Source organism: Talaromyces marneffei, chromosome 1 (genome assembly GCF_009556855.1).
Source record: "Talaromyces marneffei chromosome 1, complete sequence".
In the NCBI taxonomy this organism is placed as follows: domain Eukaryota; kingdom Fungi; phylum Ascomycota; class Eurotiomycetes; order Eurotiales; family Trichocomaceae; genus Talaromyces; species Talaromyces marneffei.
Genome location: NC_072348.1, coordinates 6182811 through 6205642, shown reverse-complemented (window position 1 = coordinate 6205642; position 22832 = coordinate 6182811). Strand labels below are relative to the sequence as shown.

General features: G+C 46.8%; 7 protein-coding genes across 7 annotated transcripts; 4 read left to right on the top strand and 3 right to left on the bottom strand.

The window, feature by feature from the left end:
• Positions 1-396: 396 nt before the first annotated feature.
• On the top strand, positions 397-1999 carry EYB26_002270 (uncharacterized protein; the record flags this gene model as incomplete). The annotated part of the gene is made up of 4 exons (XM_054261575.1): positions 397-483; positions 568-711; positions 773-1115; positions 1176-1999. 4 exons carry the CDS (start codon positions 397-399, stop codon positions 1997-1999), a joined length of 1398 nt encoding a protein of 465 aa, XP_054117550.1.
• A 443-nt stretch (positions 2000-2442) lies between these two features.
• EYB26_002269 (uncharacterized protein) lies at positions 2443-4576 on the bottom strand (the record flags this gene model as incomplete). The annotated part of the gene is made up of 4 exons (XM_054261574.1): positions 2443-2743; positions 2812-3193; positions 3259-4255; positions 4307-4576. The coding sequence occupies 4 exons, from the start codon at positions 4574-4576 to the stop codon at positions 2443-2445; spliced, it is 1950 nt and encodes a 649-aa protein (XP_054117549.1).
• A 908-nt stretch (positions 4577-5484) lies between these two features.
• On the top strand, positions 5485-7406 carry EYB26_002268 (uncharacterized protein; the record flags this gene model as incomplete). Its single annotated transcript, XM_054261573.1, has 3 exons — positions 5485-5718; positions 5917-6426; positions 6492-7406. The coding sequence occupies 3 exons, from the start codon at positions 5485-5487 to the stop codon at positions 7404-7406; spliced, it is 1659 nt and encodes a 552-aa protein (XP_054117548.1).
• A 997-nt stretch (positions 7407-8403) lies between these two features.
• On the bottom strand, positions 8404-12555 carry EYB26_002267 (uncharacterized protein; the record flags this gene model as incomplete). Its single annotated transcript, XM_054261572.1, has 3 exons — positions 8404-11624; positions 11696-12352; positions 12435-12555. 3 exons carry the CDS (start codon positions 12553-12555, stop codon positions 8404-8406), a joined length of 3999 nt encoding a protein of 1332 aa, XP_054117547.1.
• Positions 12556-12972: 417 nt separating this feature from the next.
• Positions 12973-14016, top strand: EYB26_002266 (uncharacterized protein; the record flags this gene model as incomplete). Its single annotated transcript, XM_054261571.1, has 1 exon — positions 12973-14016. The coding sequence occupies one exon, from the start codon at positions 12973-12975 to the stop codon at positions 14014-14016; it is 1044 nt and encodes a 347-aa protein (XP_054117546.1).
• Positions 14017-14961: 945 nt separating this feature from the next.
• Positions 14962-16045, top strand: EYB26_002265 (uncharacterized protein; the record flags this gene model as incomplete). Its single annotated transcript, XM_054261570.1, has 2 exons — positions 14962-14999; positions 15073-16045. The coding sequence occupies 2 exons, from the start codon at positions 14962-14964 to the stop codon at positions 16043-16045; spliced, it is 1011 nt and encodes a 336-aa protein (XP_054117545.1).
• A 199-nt stretch (positions 16046-16244) lies between these two features.
• Positions 16245-21791, bottom strand: EYB26_002264 (uncharacterized protein; the record flags this gene model as incomplete). Its single annotated transcript, XM_054261569.1, has 3 exons — positions 16245-16820; positions 16887-21272; positions 21330-21791. The coding sequence occupies 3 exons, from the start codon at positions 21789-21791 to the stop codon at positions 16245-16247; spliced, it is 5424 nt and encodes a 1807-aa protein (XP_054117544.1).
• Positions 21792-22832: the final 1041 nt, after the last annotated feature.

Genomic DNA, 22832 nt, shown 5'->3' with positions numbered 1-22832 from the left:
TGGAGATCCGCCGAGCCGCTCTTTCCTTCTGGCGCTTCTCTTGGCTCAGTTCGCTCCTTCCTTGAATCACCATTGATACTCGCCGCTGACCGCCTTCCTTATATAGTTTAGCGCCTTTAGCAAAATGGGCGCGCCAGACCCAAAGGAGAAAAAAATGTTAAGCCTCTGGTTGAAGCAGGGCCTGGTCTGAATTTCCTCCAATTCATCCATCTTCGCCTCTTGTTCCTTGTCAGGCACTAAATGTGACTCTCTGACGACACCTTCACTCGCAAGAAACCGCTTGATCTCGATTCAGACCACACACCGTTGTTTTCCTCCCATCAACTGCCCTGCGATATTGGCGCCCGGGCCTTTCTCTTAGACCGAGCAACTATCACCAGCTATCAGACTGTCAAAATGATCTCAGGAATACATGCACAGGCGCTTTTCAAGCGATATGAGCAATTAAAGCTCGTTGAATTAAGCAAAAATGATCTTATCGAGGTATGAGCCCTCTATTTCTCCGTACCTCCCCCTAGGTGGTGGGTTTCGTGTGACTGGGGATTAACGTGCGATTCAACCAAATAGGATTTATTACGACGTGTGAGCGAGCTCGAAGACGCTTATCACCAAGTCAAAGTTGAACATGAACGTGAAATTCGTTACAACCGAGATATACAGCTCCATGAGATGGAGTTAATGGAGCAGATAAAGCGAGTTAAAAAAATAATGGTAACTATCAGCCCTATCAAACTACGAGACGAGTGTATCTTCTGACGACGGAATCCAACAGGATCGTGAACCGTTCGTTATTGTACTCCTCGATGGCGATAAAACACTATTCCTTGATCAATATATCCGCGCTGGAGAGCAAGGTGGAAAGGATGCTGCGAATAAGCTGGCTGCTGATTTGGGTGAATACGTCTCAGAACATCTTCCCAACGTCGCCTCGCCGAAAATAGTCGTCCGTATATTTGCGAATGTTAAAGGTCTTGGCAATACATATCACCAAGCTGCCATAATCGATAAGACATTAGTGATGGATGATTTTGTGCGGGGATTTAATGAGAGTGGCCTGCTCTTCGACTTTATCGATGTCGGACAAGGCAAGGGTAGTGCAGAAGATAAGATTTCAGGTATGCCTTCTACTTACAGCGTAAAATTCCGTGCGCGCAGTATACTGACAAATCAATCAGAAACCTTAAAGCTCAATATTTATAGCTGTCACTGCCACCAGATCTACCTAGGATTCTCTCATAAAAACGGCTGCACCGAGCTCCTGCAAGAAACGATGGAGGATATTGACCTTACAGGACGAGTCTCCTTGATTGAAAGCATTCCTTCAGAAAAGGAGCTGGATGATCTCAAGGCTTCTTTCCGCATTACCCAGTTCTCGGGTATCTTTCGCAGCACCGAGATCTCTTCAAGTCCCATTGCGTCAGTGAAGACGCCAGTCAAGACTCAGAACGCGATGCTCTCGCCTCATCCACGATCTGCCTCTTTGACGCGGACGTCGACGAATACTTCAACGAGCTCTGCTACTCCGACCTCTTGGTCATCGTGGGCGTCGGTAACTGCGTCAAATCCCGGTGACGTGACTCTTCAGTCTCTAAAACCAGCCAGTGCTGCGGCACCAAAGACACCTGTTGTCGAGCGAAATAAGCTTGGCCAGCGGATTGATCGCATGGATTTTAAGTCTGTCTCCAAGGAGGAATTGAGTCGAATCAAGAAGATGAAACTCTGCAACCTTTATTTCTTACTTGGAGAATGCCCGAATACGAACTGCTATCACGACCATGATTATAAACTCTCGAAAGAAGAAAAGGACGTCCTACGTGCTGTTGCTCGCATGACACCATGCCATTTTGGAATGACATGCGATGACCCAAAATGCATTTATGGACATCGCTGCCCTCAGAGCGAAACTGGAAAGAAAGAGTGTCATTGGGGCAGCAGTTGTCGCTTTGAGCCTGCACAGCATGGAATCGATCTGAACGTGGTCAAAGTCACCAAGATCTAAGCGATCATAAGTGTTTTCATGGCCACTCAAATCCTTGTTAGCCTTCTTCATGATATGTCCGAAAACCAACTATTATTTTTCTTTTCTCCTGTTGTCTTTCATTATTCTTGTTTTCAATATTTACGGATTCAAGTTCAGGACCGCGGCGTAATCTGGCTCGCTGCGTTCGGGACTATGGGCGCAATGGATTGGGGTCGGCTTTTTCTCTAATCTGGACGTGCTGGCATATTCCTTTCTAGTTCTGTATTTTATTTCTCTTTTCGTGCAGGTTGCAGTCATGTATTAGATTACACGGGTTATTTTCAGCATGTACGTGCTTTAGGAGAAACATTTCGGCCGGAGCAGTAAAGGGGAAACAATAGTCTTATCAAAACTTGATTTTATTGATACAATTCATGAATACTATGTACAATCATCATATGTAAAGTGCGCCTTGTTATTTCTCACTCTTCATTAATCGTAGTGCCGAATAGAGCGAATCTCCTTTCCCAACCCAGGCATTCACGATTGTGCTCGGGACCGACAACAGCGCATTCTCTATCGCTACCATCGTTGTGATAGCTGCCAACGTCTGTTCGACATGCACATCTGACACCCCACTCCTTTATACAACATGTAAATGGCAGTTGAGAAGGGCCCTTTTGCTGCGTATCCATCCCTTGACTCTTGCGCTCCTCCAAGTCTCCCCATAGGATACATAGCTTTTCTTGAAGTCGAATGAAGGCTTCTTTATTCTTGCGAAGACTGAGGAAGTTTTGGAACTGTTAATGATAAGAAACAAATAGCCGGTTGATAGAACAAGTGGTACTTACTTCACAGCATCGAGTTTGAGCAAAAATTCTGCATCACTCCCACTGACGAATAGTTTTATTTGTTCTCGAGGCTGGCCAGGTAATATTTGGGCATCTTCCACGAGAAGGCAAAACCGCCATTCCCATCTGACTCCTGGCGTCTCGGGTGTGATATCATCTTCGTTATCGCTAGAATATACAGAGGAATATTCGGGGATATATGGCACGGAGAAATCGGCAATGTTGGGCGGGAAGTAATCAACTACGCGGACGGTACTGCGGTATTTGACGCATTGGAAAGGTAGGCGATATTGTATGTTGTCGGGTAGTGATATATTATGGCTTTCGTTGGGTAGTATTTCTGATATCTTCCGACAGCCTCTTGCCGGGTCTTTTGCTTGAACTGGTAGATAGAAAGCTATGGTTAGCGGTCATGATCCATGTTCATTCAAGTGGCTATTGACTTACTATACGGATTTGGTCGATTTGACTTGTTCATCGTGGACGGAATTTCGCTCTGTCCCTCTTCTCTCTGCAACGACTTGTTTTGCTGCTGCTGTTTCCGTTGCTCTTGCTGCTTTTTCTGACGATGTAGCTCCTTTCGTCTCTGCTTTGAATTTTTCTTCGGCTTGCCGTCATCGCCATCGCCAAAGTCCTCGGCGAGTTTCCTCTTGTTCGTTCTATTTTGTCTCCAGTATTCACGCTTTCTTGTCTTGAGTTCGACGACGCGGGGATCATCTTGGTGGTCATCTTCAAGGAGTCTGACGTCGACTTTCTCTGGATATTTTTTATCGGTATGCATGACACCTTCCAGAAGGCCGTTCATTTTATCTGCCTTTATATGCACGTTCCGCAAGAGGATGTAGCCATCTTCAGTGACGTTTTCTCGCGCGTAATACGAATGAGGATCCCACAGTGTTACCTGCAGCGTCATCCGTCCCCTTGGGCCCTGCCATGCTCTTTTTTCACGGGTCGGTCGTGTCAAGAATCCAAATGTATCGTCGGTTCCGCCTTCATTCTCCTCGTCTGATTTGTCGCCATAGTCAAAGAGCGATTTATTCACGGTGTAGTCTGTGACGTAAAGATGAACTCTATCATCCTGGTAAAACATTTTGACTACATGCACCGCAAGATCAGCAAAAGTGCGCGCAGACAAGTCCTTAATCAGAGAGAACTTGTCTTTAGGCTTAGCGATGACTTGTCGTCTGCTCTCGCTTGGGGTTGATGAGGATTCAGCATGGCCCTTTTTTCTTGTTGAAGGAGTGGCCGAAGTAGTCGACATGTAGTGGATGACACTTTCTACTAGAGTATTTGCGTACGTTTGTTCTTCCACACTGAGCGCCTTTGATCCAGGACTGCATACTGGCATCAATGAACCGGGTCCATCGGGTTGGCGGAAGACTGCCCATGAGACATTGTCTGTATTTCCCACAACTCCAGTCAATGACCCGTGAAATTGCCGCACCTTTGAATATGAATTAACATTCTGCCACATTATGTATCTGTAAGCACTTACTCTGAGTCGCCGCAGAAGAATCACATCGTTGACCTTGACGACGGGTAGTCGGTGCTCGCCATCGTTGAAATATTTGATCTTCAGCCCTTTCCATGTTTCATTCCCTGGACCAAAATCCGTATCTTTGATAGTAAAGGTAGTGACAAAAGAACTACCTGCCGATCGACTTATGGGTAGGCAGTCGACAACCACCCCGATCAAGTTATGAAACCCCTGAGAGCGTTTGCCAGTGTCGACGCTGACGAAACGCGGTGGGAAAGCTGCAGGCATTTTCTGGAGTCATCAGCTGTTGGTACGCATCAACACCAACATGGCTTTATTCAATATTCATACGTATCCATATATGCACTCAAATAGGAGTATCATGATATGTCAATCGCATAATCATGGCTTTGACGCGACAAAACGCTTTTGATAAGCCCAAAAACGCGTGTAAGGGTCATGTGATTCTTATCGTATTACCATCCCGCTTTTGGTATAGTTCATTGCACTAGACTAAATGAGGACATTCAAGGCTAGGGCTAGGGCTATGTACCTATTTACCACATTGGTAATAATTGTAATAATCTGGACTCCCATTTCGATATGGGAGGGTATCTGGCTGCTCAATGTGATTGGTTTGCCTTCGGATAACCCAGTAGAAAATAACTTCGTACTATGTATACATGAAAGGAACAAGCAGTCAACCACTGACGATCCGGAGCAAACATTCAATAGCCCTAACCCTAATCATGTGACGGCGCGGCAGTGTTAACGCATCTTGGCAAATGCCAGCGCTTATAGCGTCTTAGCGCGGCTATTAGGCGGGGAGAGAGCCAAGCCTGGCAGAAAGAGAAAGCACCGACCAAAGGCTCTTCTTGCCCAGAGCAACCGGGCTAACCACAACCAAACTAACCCACCTTGAAAACGTCAACAGTTTATTCTTCTTCCCCCTCCTCTGCTCTTTCTCTCTGACTTCTTCTTGTCTTCTTCCCCTCCACTTTTCTCCAAAAAGTATCCCCATTTTTTCCCCTGGCAGTTTATCTGGACATCCTCATTCCAGCGTCAGGCTTGCAGAGTTTTCAAATAATCTCTTCTCTTTCTCTCTTGCTCTCTCGCTCTCGGGCGTCAACTATTCTGTTCCCATCTTACCCCACTCACACAAAACAGTATACTACTGGCCATCCCAAACATTCACCATGGCGGACCGATATATTCCAGAGCATCGCCGGACGCAGTTCAAGGCCAAAAATCAGTTCAAACCCGATGAGCTCCGTCGTCGACGTGAGGAACAACAAGTTGAGATTCGCAAGCAGAAACGAGAAGAAAATCTTGCCAAGCGACGAGGTATCCAAACCAGCGATGGCGGCATCATCGGTGGCCAAGTTGGTGTTGATAGCGACGAGGAGGAGGGCGGAGCCATTGAAGGCGAGGTAAGTCGTGTCTTTTTTATTTTATTTTACTTTCTCCCATCTGCCATGAAAACGAAGACCATGCGGCCCGAGATGAGATTTTCTCGTCTTACTGGTCGCTGTTAGTGTTTGGGTACCATCCGTAGATATCGTGCCAGTGGCCGATGAAGCCATCCACAGATCAAAATAATGCTGACAAAAATCCTTCTTCAACAATAGCTCAACGTCGAACTTCCCGAGATGGTAAAGGGGGTATTCTCAGAACAGATTGACGAGCAGATCCAAGCCACCACCAAATTCAGGAAGTTGCTCTCCAAAGAACGCAACCCACCCATTGAACGCGTTATTGAGACTGGTGTTGTTAGCCGTTTCGTCGAATTCCTTCGCTCCCCTCACACTTTAGTCCAATTTGAGGCTGCCTGGGCCTTGACCAATATCGCTTCAGGCTCTGCTCAGCAGACCCAGGTTGTCATTGAGGCCGGTGCTGTCCCAATCTTCGTGGAACTCCTTAGTAGCCCCGAACCTGATGTGCGGGAACAAGCTGTTTGGGCTTTGGGTAACATCGCTGGTGACAGCCCTCAATGTCGTGATTATGTCCTTTCTGCAGGCGCCCTTCGCCCTCTCTTGGCTCTTATCAGCGATGGCCGCAAGATGAGCATGCTCCGCAATGCCACATGGACCCTCAGCAACTTCTGCCGTGGCAAGACCCCACAACCAGATTGGAATACAGTATGTCCTTATACATCCCCAGTTATTGTTATTAAGTTATACCTGTGGCTAATGTTGACTATTAGATTTCCCCGGCACTTCCTGTCCTCGCCAAGTTGATTTATATGCTGGATGATGAGGTTTTGATTGATGCTTGCTGGGCCATCTCATATTTGTCTGATGGTTCTAACGACAAGATCCAAGCGGTTATTGAAGCTGGAATTCCTCGTCGCCTAGTAGAGCTTCTCACACATGCTTCTACCTCTGTTCAGACACCTGCTCTCCGATCGGTTGGCAACATCGTTACTGGAGATGACGTTCAAACTCAGGTCATTATCAACTGCGGTGCCTTGCCTGCATTGCTCTCCCTTCTTGGCTCCACCAAGGATGGCATCCGAAAGGAGGCTTGCTGGACAATTTCTAACATCACTGCTGGAAACTCCGTGCAGATTCAAGCCGTCATTGACGCAAACATCCTTCCACCACTCATCAACCTTCTTTCTAACGGCGATTTCAAGACTCGCAAGGAAGCTTGCTGGGCCATTTCCAATGCTACTTCGGGTGGATTGCAAAAGCCAGACCAAATTCGCTACCTAGTATCTCAAGGTTGTATCAAGCCCTTGTGCGACCTTCTTGCATGCCCTGACAACAAGATCATTCAAGTCGCTCTTGATGGTCTAGAGAATATCCTCAAGGTCGGTGAGATGGACAAGGAGTCCACACAAACTGGCGAGAGCAACCTCAACCGCTTCGCTCTTTTTATCGAAGAAGCTGGTGGTATGGAGAAGATTCACGAGTGCCAGAATAACGCCAATGAAGAGATTTACATGAAGGCATACAACATCATCGAGAAGTACTTCTCTGATGAGGATGAAGCTGGTGGTGACATTGATGAACTCGCCCCTCAACAGACACAGACCGGTTTTGCTCTAGGTACCAACCAACAACAACCTGGCGGCTTCAACTTTGCCAACGGTGGTGGCGACTCCATGGACATGTAAACGAATTTTGGTTTTGCGATCGTTCCTTATGTCCAACGCCGAATTTCGAACGTTTAACTTGTTGCTACAGTGTGGTAACAAGCCAATTCGAAGGACTCGTCATTATTTTATTCCCTGAGTCCAGGCTTGATTTCAACTTTCCTACCAAATTTAATTGCTTCGGTCACCCCATCATACAACCCCCCTTTGGCGTTCGGGCACAACATTATCCTAGGTCCTTTCCTCCATGCATTCCTCATTCGTCTCCTGTCTTTCACCTTAAACTTTTTTTCTATCCTCATCCTATCGAATACAAGTGGATTGACCCTTTTGCTTTATGATGGTCTAATGTTAGCACGATAAGTAAGATACACAATCATGTAACCCCACGTTTTTCTCATGTCATTTTTAGCAACTAAACTATCAATTTATGTCGCATCAATTCTTCCACGTCTTAGGAGTATGCTTTTGATCTTAAGATTTCGGCCCCCTTATTTGTTCCCCCTCCCTAACTGAACCCCTCTCACCCTCATCTAGGTCGAAGATAAACGTGTTGCCACCCATTGGTTTCAACGAAAATCACGACTGACAGTTAGCTTAAGAACATTGGCTTAAATCAAAAAGCAACAAGAAGAGAAAGCGAAACAACAAGTTGTATTTCAATTCCCTCTAGAGTTCCTCATTGTATTCGACTGTGCTAGTGAATTTTGACCCCAAAGAAATGATTTCTTGATCAACTCACCTAGTGAATTTAAGGATTCGATATGTATGGATGTAATCGATCATTTAGTAGAAGCTAATCAGAAGCAAATGGTATTTTGAAAGCAGTTATCATTATACACAGGAGCAAAAAAATAACAAGTGAAGATGGAGATGAGACCACTCGAATCCTACAACCGACAAATAAGGAACGGAATATAAAGACAGAGAAAAAGAAAGAAGAGCAAGAAAATTGAAAAAAGCCTGCCACTCCTGCTACAGATTTCACTCAAATAAAAGTAAATAAACCAAGGAGAAATCAATCGCCCATTATTTCATCTTCATCTTCATTGTCGTCGCTGTTGTCTTCCTCTTCTCCTTTTGCGGCGACACCATTTTCTTCTTGTTCGGACTCGTCATCGTCTTCGCTCTCCTTTTCATTATTCTCATTGTCATCATCGTCAATGTGCTCTTCAATAAGACCTCGCGCGCGAAGATCTTCGTCTTCATCCTCCTCAACAGCGGCTGCATTCGCATTTGCGTCATCTTCGATGGGGTCCTCCTCTAACTCTAGAGATTCATTGGGTTTCGACGATCCGAGTCGAGCGGCTATGTCTTGCTTGTGGGTTGATTTGCTACTAGCAGTGGGTCCTGCTTTGCGGTCCTCTAGGAATGCAACAACCTCTTTGTAGTTGTGACCTAGCAGAGACTTATTCACGAGCAACTTCTTCTTGAGCTTGCCGCGTTGTGACCCAGAGTTGTCCATGACGCGGCCGGTAATAGCTAGAACAATCTTTCCGGTGAGCTCGCACAGTCGTTGTTCAGCCAATATCGTTGCCCGTAGCCGTTCTGTCACAACAGACTCATCCTCGGCGGTCTCTTCATCTTGCTCGTCATTCTCTTCCTCGTCATCTGAGGGCAGGTCTTTGAGATCCTGTGCGGATTCCAATAGACCATCATCCTCTTCTACAGAAGTTCGAATTTCCTTCTTCAGCTTCTTAGCTAAAGATCGTTCAGCCACGTCGTGAAACTTGGAAATGAGGATTTGTGTCGACGGGATGATTTCCTGTGCGAGTCCTTGGGTTTGGAAAAGCACGTCCTCATCAACCTTTTCTGGTCCGCCTTTAACATGCATTCCAATATTGCGCAGTGTGCCAAACAATGTCTGCAAATCAAGGAAAGTCGTCACCGCAGAGAACCGAATATCATCGAGAATTTTTCTTGCTTGCATGACAGCAGTCAAAGTAGCAGCAAAGAGATCACGGCGCTTCGCCAAGCTCTCAAAATATGATGTATTGTATTTAGCACTGCCGGATTTCACCGCAGTCGATAAAGCCTGCACCTTCCACATGAAGTAGAAGAGCAGTGTTTTGATGCTGCTCACAACCGTCTCGGTTTCCAGATCTCGCAACTCCTCATCTGATTCTTCATCACGGAGACCCCGCTTAACCAAATGAATGAGGGTGTCGAAAGGTGCTTCTGAGCTCTGCTTACGTTTCTTGCCAGTAGCAACTGGTATCGTTTCAATAATGCTAGTACAGTCAACGATGCTTGCGAGATTGGCTATTCTGGCGACTGTGTTAGAGAGTTCGACTAGGACATTCTTGCTAACCGATGAGCCAGCCTGAACACCTCGGTTCTGTGAAATTGTGCCGACTGTGTCAATCATATCATCCCAAAGCTCCTGGACTTTGCTTTCCATCGCCTCCTTCATTTCGTCTGAGCTTCGAGCATGTAAGAAGGCAACGCTAGCTTCGGCAAGGACGTCTTGATCTGAGTGAGTAAGGAACTGCCTGTTTATGTCATTGAGAAGGGAGATGTAGGATGTGGTGTCCTTTTGGAGGTTCTGAACCTTATCCAAGTCAACAAGATGTTCTAGACGTAGAACTGCTGAAGCCGCTTCGGGAACAGCACCGAACTTGTTCAACAAACGTGGAATTATTTGTGTAAGATCGTGAGCTGTCTCTTCCTGCAGCTCAGGAATCTTGTCGGTCAACGACTTGATCTTTTGTCCGCGCTTGTTGATATCCGATCGAGCAATTTCTAGTATCCGAAGTTTGACCGCACAAACTAATACCTCAAGCAGAATGCTATCTTGACCCTCTTCTAAGGCAAAAAATTGTCGCACGTTGCTAACCTCATCTTGTGGAGGAGAATCCGAGATCTGAGAGTGGTCATAGAGAAGATATCCTGCGAGAGATTGCCACTGAGACAGCTCTTTCAGATGCTGGTAGATTGCTTCAGTTGCGAGGAAGAACCGCGACTCGACTGGCGCGCCCGATAGAGCATCAATAATGCCCAGACGTTGACGTTCCACGGCCTGATCGTCCCTTTGTCCATCATATGATTGGAGTATATCGGCAAGACATTTGTACTTGATCCAAGACCTCTTTGGAGCCTCGAAATCGTCCTCATCATCTTGATCCCCAAAAGTCTCATTGATATCCTCGGCCATCTCTTCTGTGTGAGTTTCAAAAATTTCCTGGAGGTTCGCCGCAAAGAAACGGCCGGCCGCTTTCCGGATACGGGGCTCAACATCAAACACTAATTGACCAACTTGATCAATCTCAGTATTCTCCATCAAGCCTTGATTCCTGATCAGTCCAAGTAGTTCGACAGTAGAAGCGCGGACATTGGTGTCAGTATCTCGCATGGCCATCTCGACTAATCGACGGAGGAATCGACCGGTGAAGGTCCGAAGGGTAGCGATACTGAACTTGATTTCGTAGATCTGGCGAAGCTGCGCAACCACGGCGAAGCGAACTTGTGTGATGGAGTCAGATAGACCCCAGCCGAGATAGCGCACATACTGGGGTTCAAAGAACATCTCCCTATGAGTCTGGATCCAACGAGCCAATCCAAGATAACATTCGCTACGGATTTTGAAGTCAACGTCGCGGTATCGATGAACCCACATAGTGTCAAATGCTTCTTTTAGAAGTTCCTCAATTGTTACCAATTTTTCTTCGTTCTCTTGGATTGTGTCCTCTATAGTGCTGATTCGGCCTTTGTTCGCCTGCTTCTTCCTCTTCTCGCTTTCTACCTGTTTGCGAGAGGTAGAGACAGCGGTTGCGATCTCCTCAGCAATATCGCACAGGGCACTGGCTATCGTTATCGAACATAGAGTCGCCGTGTGTCTGAAAGCTCGGTTTCCAGAACTCGACATGATATTAAGCCATGTCTCCACCTTCATACCAGGAGCAAATGAGTTATATAGTAAGGACGAGCGGTGAAGACTCTCGACCCAGGAGTCGCAGAAGTCCACGATGGTGGCTCGGAAATTGCGAAAGCGTCGGTCCTTCGATATGAGAGGGTAGTCAGAGGGCTCGGTATCAAGATGAGCCTCTTGCAGATCCTGTATACGCTGCGGCCAGTGATCCTCATCTGTCACATCCGCAGTATCCACGGAAAGGTCGGCACCTGTGCATTGGAGGAAAAGATTGAAAAGTACGCGCATGCCCTCCACGGGGTCTTTTTCGTATGCGGACAACCATTCCTCTACCACAGCCTCTGTGTCTTTTTCATGTTCGAAAAGATCGCCTACGCAAAGATGTTAATGTCACAAGCGTGATACAAAGAATAACTACAAGGGAACTCAAGGTGTTCCTTACCAAATAATCCTTCTGAGGTAGCATGGAAGATTGGTCTAGGTGGAGCGGTCCTCTTCTTTGGTGCCGCTTTCTTGGTCTTGCCATTAGCTGCTGGGCGAATCGTGAGTGACTTGCCAGCGCTGTTGGTCTTTGCTTTCTTCGTAGCTCGCGACGGTGCTGGTTTCGCATTGCTTTTCGCGCTTTGTCTTCTCTTATTTGCTGCTCGACGTGCTGCTCTTCTGCGTTCCTTTTCTTCTTCCTCGTCTGGGTCTTCGTCTTCAGGGTCGTCCTCCGACTCCGGTTCTTCCGCGTCTTCTTCTTCGTCGTTCTCGTCTTCTTCGTCCTCGTTCGCCGTTGTCCGCTTCCTCTTCTCAGCAGTGTTATTAGTTATACTCACATCCTGTGAGTATAGCTGAGGTTTTCGAATTGCACGTCCGGATTTGCGCCGACTGGAAGATTCGCCATTTTGTTCTACATCGGAAGATGGGGCGTCGGATAAATCCATGACGTTCGAAACACTGGCGCACCAAGGCCTTTCGCAGTGTGTGGTTGTGTTATGAACGGAGTTAGATTGTTTTGAGACCGGCGAGGCCAATCGATGTAGATGTGTTGAGAGAGTGGGATAGTCGCACGCGTCCCGAATGGGTAGAAACGCGGTACCTATTTGGACAAGAATCACTGGGAATTACAATTGTCAGGTGGCTCCGTGGGCTAGATATTCAGGCGTCCAGAGTTTTGGAATGGCCAGGTGTATACTTACCCCTATGACATCTCCTGTCTTCCAAATCACGAGGTCGAACTGCTTGGAATTGCTCGCGATGATGGGGAGGGATAAATGATTCCTTGCGCGCGACCGCAAGTGGCAGCGCACCGGCGTGCATGTGATTGGCTGAGGGCAAGGGTCGCTCCTTCCTCGTTAGCTCGTCGACCCTTTCTGTCTAGCGCGAAACACGGTATCGATAAAGACCTCAGGCTGCAACATCATATGACTTGGAAAGCCCTAGCCCTACATCTGCACCTAAATGGTCTAGCGTTATCTGGTATCAAGACAAGTTTGACAGAGATATCGAATGTACCCTCTCACAAGCAGCTGCCATTTGCGTAACATACGGTAGAGGAAATATGGAATGAACACGGGATGTTACATCTATTGAGGAAAAGCCATGACTCGGACAGATAGTCATGCACGGAATCAGATCAATCGCCATAACTGCGCCACCGAATTTCTGCCTTAGGCTCTATCTACTCCTGAGTTCTCAAAAGACATAGTCAGGTCTTTCTTGGAGAAACAATTAAAGATGGCCTTTAAGTCCCCTTTTGCATCTACTGTGGCGAGTCCCGGCAAAGGCAAGGCGGTGCTCTCGATACTCCCGCCATCTATCCCAACACTGACGACTCTGACATACAAGTATCCTCTCAAACTTCTGTCACGTATTCCAGGCTTTACTCCTCAGGGGTCTGTCGCGGGGGAGGATGCTACAAGGCCTGTCCATTTATACTTGTTGACGTATGGAGGTGGCCTTCTCCCTGGTGATCATATCGATGTCTCAATTACATTAGAGCCTCGGGCGCGATTGGTGGTGACCACGCCTCAAGGAAGCACCAAAATCTACAAGACCCCGCCAGAAGGACGGGGCCCAGGAAAGATCCCGGTATTGGATGATGATATGAGCCGTCAAACCTTGGATGTTCATATCGGAAGTGAGGCTGGTCTCTGTTATCTTGTCGATCCGTCGGCACCGTTCAAGGATAGTCGGTATGAGCAGGTTCAGGTGTTTACTGTGGACGGGTCTCAAATAGGGATGAAGAGGAGCAGTCTATGTGTGCTTGACTGGGTGACACAAGGTCGAAGCTCGCTTGGTGAGAACTGGGACTTTCAGATATGGAAAGGGCGCAATGAGGTGTGGTCTGAAGATAAGATTATGGGGAAACGACGCTTATTACTGCGCGACGCTCTGGTGCTGGACGATGAAGCGGCCAGCCAACCGCATAGCCAGCAGGACAACTTACGGCTCGTCCGGGAGAGAACACATCCACATGGTGTGCTGGGCACATTGATTCTTTATGGTCCAATGTTCGATCAGTTGGGGTCATTTTTCATGGAATCATTCACCTCGCAGCCACGCCTCGGTGGCCGCAATTGGTCTTCTACGTCCACAACAGAGCCTTCGAGAGCTCAAGATAAAGTAACTTGGACATCTGCCCGCGTTCGAGCAGGGTTTGTCCTGGTGAAGTTTGGAGCGAAGGATCTTGAAACTGCTCGGGAATGGCTCGGGGGCATGATTCGCCAAGAAGGCAGCATTGCCCGAGAATTTGGTGAGGAGGCACTATTCTGTCTCTGAACAGTTGTAGAAAGAAGAACATGCCGATATAAAGCATACATGTATATAGGTCAATGGCGACCATCTATTCGATCATGGGGGTGTTATAGATAGGAATTATACCACTTCTATGAAATAAATAAATCATTAGCTATACATTTCAGTAATATCCAAAGTTGGCAGTTCGCTTCCTTTTCTATCAATAACGGAGTCGTATTTGACTCTACTCGTGAGAGGGCCAAGAAAAAATCAAAAAATCAAAAGAAGAATTGATCTGTCCCCACGGAGAATCGAACTCCGCTTTCCGGATCGCTCAGTTGTTTACAACCGATCATATCGCTATGAGACCGATGACTTAACCACTAGTCGATGGAGACGATATCTGATTGAGGTCCCGAAATACGTCTCAGGTGGGCATCGGATGATTCCCTCTTCTCATTAATTGTTGCAGACTGCTCTAAGAACATGTACCTGGGACTCTTTTAACACAAGTCATATCTATAAAATATTAATAAGATATTACTAGAATATTCCCGACATAGAGATTTCTAGGGAAGGTGGATTAGCTAGAAAGGGAACTACGATTAGATTCAAAGCTGTGTCATATACTCGATACCTAACTTATTATATATCCAGCGAGAAGATAAACGGCGTGCTGGTCACATCATAATGCAGGGATGTCTCGAATGAGGTACCTGGCATTAGGAATCCAGTGAAGAGTCTATATATAAATATTTAGTAGCATCACAATCTATAAATCATTGAAGGCCATACCCACATAGTCATAACAAACCTACAAGGTGTTTGATGTTCGTAGATGGTACTGTAGGCTGCGGAAGATTGTTATCAGCACAATACCGTAAGACGATAAGACCGGCCTTATCGCGATAAGAAAGAAACATAGAATTGAATTTTCTCCGACAACCACTTCATCTCCAGACCGCCAACACATTACCCATATCCAAGATGCCTCACAAACACAAAAGACGCCAAAAAGATGAGGCGTAAGTCTTCACACTTAAATACAATCAAATTACTTGTTAACTACCGAGATTGCTGACAATCATACCCTGACAGGACGTACGACCTCCCACCCACCACCATAGCAAAACCACTCCCAGTCCACAAAAACAAACAGCAAACCAAACCAGCAAAGAAAGCTGACAGCAAAAGACCCGAAAAGCAGTCAAAGAGCACATCCAAATGGGCGGATGACACACCACGCGCCTTTGCGCGCCTGATGCGCTTTCAGCAGGTCGGCAAGACACCATCCGGTCTAGATGACGGTAACGACAAAAAGCCGAACAAGAAACGCAAGCGGGGCGACGAAAAGGATGGTGCCTCAACGACGAGCTCCAAACAAGCAACCGCTGCCAAACCTTCAGAAGCTGCACCGGCTCTCAAAATTCTCCCCGGCGAGAAACTATCCGACTTCGCGGCCCGAGTCGACCAGGCAATGCCACTGTCCGCAATGAAAAAATCGCAACGAACAAATACATCCGAGAATCTTCCCAAAATCCGCGAGGAGCGGATGACGAAACATGAGAAACATCTGCGCAAACTGCAACAGGGTTGGCGAGAAGAAGAAGCTCGAATTAGCGCCAAGGAAGCCGAAGAGAGGGAGTTGAAGGAGGCTGAGAACGAAGAGCTAGAAGAAATGTGGAGAGAGGCGCAGGCTGAGGCTGGGATTGTTATCAAGAAGAAGAAGACCCAGCCTAAGAAAAAGAAGAAGGGGAAGAAGAAAGGGGGTGATGATGACGACCTTGATGATGTTGATGATAGCGATGATGACCCTTGGGCGAAACTTAATACCCGCGAAAGAGCGGCGAAGCCTATCAATCCGCTGGAAGTTGTGCAAGCGCCGCCAGAGTCATTGATTAAACCACGTGAGATTTTCAGAGTACGACGAGGCGTTGGTAGTGCTGAAGTCGATGTCGCTAATATTCCCACGGCGGCGGGAAGTTTGAGAAGAAGAGAGGAGCTTGCTGAAGAGCGGAAGAGTATTGTTAAGGAATATAGGCGGTTGATGGCTGCGAAGAGGGGGCAGTAGATATGCCCATTGAGTGCGATAACATAGAGAATTACCATTATCGTTTAACAACATTCAAGAATACTACGTAGATGACTTGGTCTAATGGTTCTCACAAATGAATTCAATGATATGTACATCCAATGAAAACGCCACTGTATTCCGAGACAAAACAGGTCAAAAAAAAGCGAAAACAAAAACTTTTCATCATGAAGGGAATCTACTCCTGCAATGAGTTCACATAATCGGCTGCTCTAGCTTTGACCTCCTCCACCATCTTCTCATTTCCACCTTCAGCAGCAAGTTTTTCTTCGAAATCGAGCCACTTCTTGAAGAAGAAACGGGCCTTCTTAGGTTTCAATTTCTTCTGCGCTTCTGTTGAGGAAGGCGCAGGAATGGCGCCTTTCTTTTTAGATTGTGTCTTGGGGGCAGTGCTGATACCTAAAACTCGTTGGAAGACACTTCGGACTTGGTCAGCGTCGCCTTGTTTCATTTCCAGATCGAGCAATATGTTCCAAAGATCGGTACGCTTGGGGAATGAAGAGAGTAGACCTTCGAAAAGAGTGCGACCTCTCTCGACGTCTCCGCTCGGTGACCTGAACTCGAGTTGAATGAATTTGCAGGTAGTGTCGACATGGGTGTTGGGGGGTAGAGATTGCAAGGCTCGTGGAAGAAGGTCACGGCCGCGGTCAGGGCTGGACAAGGTATCGAAAAGGAAGGTTGCGTAGTTGACGAAGAACTTTTGTCCGGAATAGACTTTCTTCTTGAGCGCTGTTTTGAATAGTTCATCGGCTTTCTATAATTGCAAAAGTAATCAGTTATCCGCGAGAAATAGTAACAACTGAAGATCATAACAACATACCTCGTTCTTGCCGGACTGAATGTAAATGCTGATCAATCGCTCATAGATCTCTTGCGTGTCGTTATATTGACAAGCGTTCTTAAAGACTTCTTCGAGGCTGTCGTCCGTGCCATAGGTGTTTTCAAGATTGAGCAGTGCCACCCAAATGTTGAGCTTCTCTGTATCTTGACCGATACTGATTGAACGAATGGCACGTTGGCCAATTTCTCTTGCCTTGACCACCTCACCGAGTTCCAGCTGGAATGCCATGTACTGAAGCCACAAGAGTGAAGAGTCTGGTTCACCGAGCAAGAGTCGTTCGTAGTCGGCCACAGACTGCGGACCGCGAGCGTCGAGATCACCAGTCTGGTCAACTTGGATCTCTGGTTTGCGAATACGTTTCTTCTTGTTAGAAGCCTCATCGCCAACGGCTTGACGATCGGTAAGTTTCGATGTGCTTGAAAGTCCGGCATCACCTGTCCAGTCAAAGCCACCAACATCAAGTCCTCCCTTGTCGCTCTGTGATCTTTTAACTGTTGCCGATGCATCTTCTTCGTCATCACTTGATTCATCTTCATCTTCACTAGCGTCTTCAATGTCAACACCACCCACAGACATATCCTCATCGCTATCTTCATCACTGTCAAGTTCAACACCTCCAGCCTCGTCCATTGAAAGATCTCCATCAGATCCACCTTCGCTGTCCGAGCCTTCTTCATCCCCAAAGTAGGATGCCTTGAGACCGAAAGAAACCTTTCCTTGATTCGCATCGATCTTCAAAATCTTTGCCTTGACAATATCCCCAGCCTCGAATAATTTCCTGGCATCCTGGACATTCTGCTCAGCCATTTGGCTACGATGGCAGAGACCGCTAACATTAGCAGAACCATCAATGACGATAAACGCACCAAAGTCCTCCACTTTTCGCACCTTTCCAGTCACAACCTGACCAACTTTCAGATCGCGAATTGTAATGGGAGTCTTAAAGTTTGGATCAAGAACAGATTCCTTCAAGCTCATTTGCAACCTGTTGTTCTCCGAATCGACAAGGATAATTCTACCCTTGACCAGCTGATCTGTCTGAAATTCATCTTTCCACTCTTTTAGGAAAGAATCAGACAAGTCTGAGATACGGATATAAGCTGAAACATTGTGACCCAGAGTCACAAATAGACCATTATCGGCAACGCGACGAACGAAACCCCTAACCACGTCGTTGGGCTTTAGCTGATCCATGGACGTAATTTCACGGTCCCGCACAGGCAATGTTGAGCTCAAAACCTTGGACGGACGTAAAGACAAAAAGATCTTCTTTTTCGATTTATCAAGATCAATAATGCAAGCACGAAGGATCTCGTTCTTCTTGTAGATAGTTGTATCGATTTTGGAATAATCATCAGCCATGTCTGTGAGATTGACGGCTCCGACGAGGGTATCGCTGAGCTGCATAATGATCTGTTTTTCGGTCACCTTTGTAACTCTTCCAGGAAGAATCATGCCCCTGGAAAGTTTGTCGAATGAAAGGTCTCGGGCAGATCCCGACTTTACGGAAAGATCCAAGTGACCCTTGTCCAAATCGATACCAGTCACACGCACTTTCAAAGCAGACCCAACCGGGTAGTTGCTTTCGAGATCGGCCAAGGTGGATAGATCATCGCTGAGATCGATAGCTCGCACCCGGCCACGAACGTTGGGTGAGAGGCTGACCCAGAGATAGTCGTTGGCAACATTATTGACAAATCCAATCATGGATGAGCCAACTTTGACTTGTTCGAGAGTCAATGGCTTGGGTTCAGCGGAAGATATGAAGCTAGGCTTGGCTGATAATTCATACACAGGATGCTTGCTGGTTCGGTGACTGATCGGTAGGAACCTATGGCTGCGGGCGTCGTGCAATCCGAGGATACGTACAGGAAGGATTTCCTTGACACGGAATTTCTGTAAGGGCTGTTTGCGGTCTTTGATGTCATCCCACTTGTCGAAAACCTCCGAGACGTCAATACGTCCCTGCAGGTTGTCCGCAAGAACAACGTTGATTTGAGTCTCCTTGATAGATGCAATCCTAGCCTTTGTGACTTTTCCGATAGTGAAATCGGCCGCGGTATGAATGCTTTCGTCGACTGGGTTTGCTAGCTTTTCATCTTCAGGAAGAGGTTTTTCTTTCGACTGTTCCGGTCGGCTACCTGTAGGTAACTCTAACGGGCGCATGGTCAATGTGAAGCGTCGGTTATCCTCATCGATCTGATGAACAGTTGCAGTCAAGGATTGGGATCGATATAAACCGAAATCGGGCTTGTTAGCATGTTCGTCATCGACAAGACGTCTTGGTAACAGGCCATTGAGTCCACCAAGGAACTCCACAAATATTCCGTGAGACGTAATTCCTCTGACGAAACCGGTAATCTCCGTGCCAACTTCGAGTTCTTCGAATGTTGCTGGAAGGCTGTTTTTCTTGAGTGCCTTCCGGAGGCTTGATTTGTGCGTTACTTTGATCAACCGATGAACTCGCTTAGCTTCGAGAACCAAGAGATCCGATAGCTTCTGACCAACTCGAACCTTAGCAAAGGCGGATGCTGCTTTCGCTGCGTCACCATCAACAAGGTGTATAGCACTAAGTCGGGCTGTCACACCGTATTTGTCGAGCTTCAGAAGTAGATCGTCGCTCGATTTTTCGAAGACGGTACCTGTAACTAAAACGCCTGGACGAATTTCACCAAAAGCCTCCCTGTAAGCCTCGGAAGACGTGGAGGGGTCTTTGCAAGAAACCACGAGCTTTTCCGCAGCAGTGTCCACGCTAATTGCGTGGACATTGACGACTTGTCCCTTTCTGAAGTGTTGAGATGGGTCTTTGATGTATGCCTCACTCATTTCGGAGACGGGCAGAAAAGCTCTAACAGTTCCGTAGAATTGAACAGTTGCGCCATTTGGTTGTATGTTGATCAGTGTTCCTGGTGATTGTTTACCAGGAACTATGTCGTTATAGTCTTTCCAGATGGCAGAATCGCTGTTAAGCAAACTCTTTTTCAAGGTAAGACGCATCTGTCGCTTATCTAAGTTGACGGATAGGACTCGGGCAGATACAGTCAAGCCTTCGCGGAACTTCTTTTCGGGGTGTTGTAAAACAGTATCAGCGAAATGCATCGATGGCACTAAACCGGTAATGCCATCAGCGATTGAAAGAATGAGGCCGTCGATTCCCTCAGGGCCGATCAGCAGCTTCTCAATCTTCCCTTTGACGACTTCGCCTAGAGGAACATCTTCAAGTCGAATGTAAGGCTGATCAATCACTTTCTTCTCAAAAGACAACAAATATAGATTATCCACAGAATTGTAGCCGATAATTCGCGCTTTGTGTTTGCTCCCAGTCTTGAATGGGCCCTGTTCCGCTGATATCGTCTCAACAGTCCCATCAGAAACCCTGGAGATGTGGACGAAACCAATGTGCTTGGGAGAACCGAACTCGGCGTAAAGACCTAGACCGGGCTCAACTGTTGCAACTTTGACGTCCAGAATTGTTCCAATCGAGGGGGAGTCCTCCTCCTGGGTAGAAAGTGTGCGCTTCCAATCTAATACATTCTCCAATATAGAGGCACCAACTTTGAACGGTTCTGCCGCGGGAAATGTACATGTGATTCTGGCCTTGATCTTTGCACCCAGTTGGTACTTTGTGGTGAGATCAAAAGACCCGGAATTTGCTCCTGAGTGAACAAAATCAATCGTGGCATCTAGCAGGCCCATGATCTTTCCAACTAATCCTGTCTCTGTAACCGATGTCAAAAGCATTTCGGCCGCAGTTCCAGGAAGGAAAGCTTGAATTGTTGGTGCGGATTTGAGAACAGACTTGGGCGATGCTGCGGCTTGTAGTTTGGATGAAAGTTGAAAAATCGTTCGACTAGCATTGACACCGGTGACAACACAGAGAAGTACAGCACCTTCTTTAACGTTTGAGTCATCAGTGGAGGCCATGAAGCCCTTGAGTTTCTTTCCCAAGCCGATATCCATGACGCAACCGTGATCTTCTACACTGGTGACAGAAGCCTGAACCATTACATCTTCAACGAGGTCGGACTCTGCCAAGCCTGAATTTGTCTGTCTCGGATCAAGTGTAAGTTCGATCTTCTTTTTATTGGCCCCAGGGTCGGCAGAGCTGTTTCCAGTAGATGTGACGTAGGCGCGAAGGTACTGTCCGATATAGAAATAATCCGATGGATCCAAAGAGTCTTCTTCCGATTCTACGTCATCACCATCGTCCTCCGCATTGAGGACCTTTTCAATCTTCTTATCAAATGTTTCCGAGATCGCAGTCAGAGGAACGTAGCCTGTCAGGTTGTTGGGAAGTGCTAAGCCGATATCATGGGAGTTGATGCTAGTGACTTGGCCGAGAACCATAGTTCCTATAGTTAAACGCTGTTTAAGAGTGTTAGTGCTATTACGGGAGCAACGACACGAATGAAAGAAACACACCTTGAAGCTGAGACCTTCAACTCGGACTCCTTCCTTCGTCTTCTTCTCTGTATCTCGAGACTTTTTGTTCTTTGACTTTCGAGATTTTTTGGTAGTAGCAGTAGTTTTTTTGCCTTCATCTTGCATATCAACGTCGGCGTCGGAAACATCGTCGTCGAGTGCTTCGGCCGATTTACCGGATCGCTTCTGCTCGAAAAGAACATCTCGAGTGGCTTGAATCTGAATTTGCTTGCGCTCAAGTGGAGTCAAGACACTTCCACCTCCACGAGGGAACGATGATTCCTCCTCGCGCAAAACAGAGACTGCTGTATCTGCTTGTCGGGTGGTGGTTGCTTTGGAGGCATCCTTGTCTGGCTTCGATTTCTTTGCTTGTTGGGCGGCGTCCGAACTAACTCGTGCACGCTTCTGATTTTTTGTGGCGGAATCATCTCCGGTGGTCCCCTTGCGCTTAATTGGCGCCATGATTGTGAGAACCCGAAGGTAGGAACGAGTCTTTCCCTTCGATGTAGACGAACAGTCTTGTGAGACGTGCGGGCGTGGAAGCCAAAAAAAATTCATGGCAGATAAGGGAAGCTATCAGTGCGCTAGAATGTTTATGGTTAGACCAAAACGTCCTGCTGTTATTTTGCCGCTAAGACATATACGGTATAGCTCTATATGCTCTTGATGCCTTACAAGTCAGGCAGAAAAACAACTTCCAATAGCCCTAACTCTACACACTTTGCCAATCAGAACTACCTGCTGGTATGGTTCTATGAAAGAGTCCTGGTCGAATAAGTCAACAGAGCCTTCAAGTATGTATTATTTCCTTTTTACCGGCTTATTGAAGGTCGATGGATGACGAAAGGCGCACTCAACAAGGCTATTGAGTAGTCTGCGACGGATTCTATTACGGGCATGCCAATCAAAAGCAATTGTTTGTCTTTATTATGCAACGTATAGATGATGCGAATAAAGCTTATGGGCAGTGACAATTAACAATCTGCGAGAGAAGGTTTGCAGGCATGAAGGCAAGAGTCCCAATGCGTAAACATCTGTCAAAGCTTCCTCGTATGAGAAACAAGCGAGGATGTTGAATTCTGGAGTGAAAGTCTACAGAGTAGAATGTGAATTACACAAGCTAGTTTGCCTCGCCCAACGGACAACATTTATTTAGGATTGATACCAATAGTCTGTTGGCTTTAGATACGAATCATCGTCAGACAGATGGTTATTTCAACTATTGAGTCCCCACATAGTAGGTCCTATTGATACCCCGAAAGGGCAAAGTCACACGCATCTGTTGGTCTATAATAATACATGCCAGCCTGCCAAACCACCGGTCTTGAGCAAATATTAATCAATAAAAAAAGAGAGATCTACTTCTGCAATTTTTGAGCCAAATATTTATTCATGCAGAATTGACTGGTCCAAATGCAATACATTGCTGCCGTGTTGCCTCCTCGGTTTCCTACGAGAAAAGAGGATATCTGCTCTTTCTCCTTCCTGGGATAATCTTTGAGA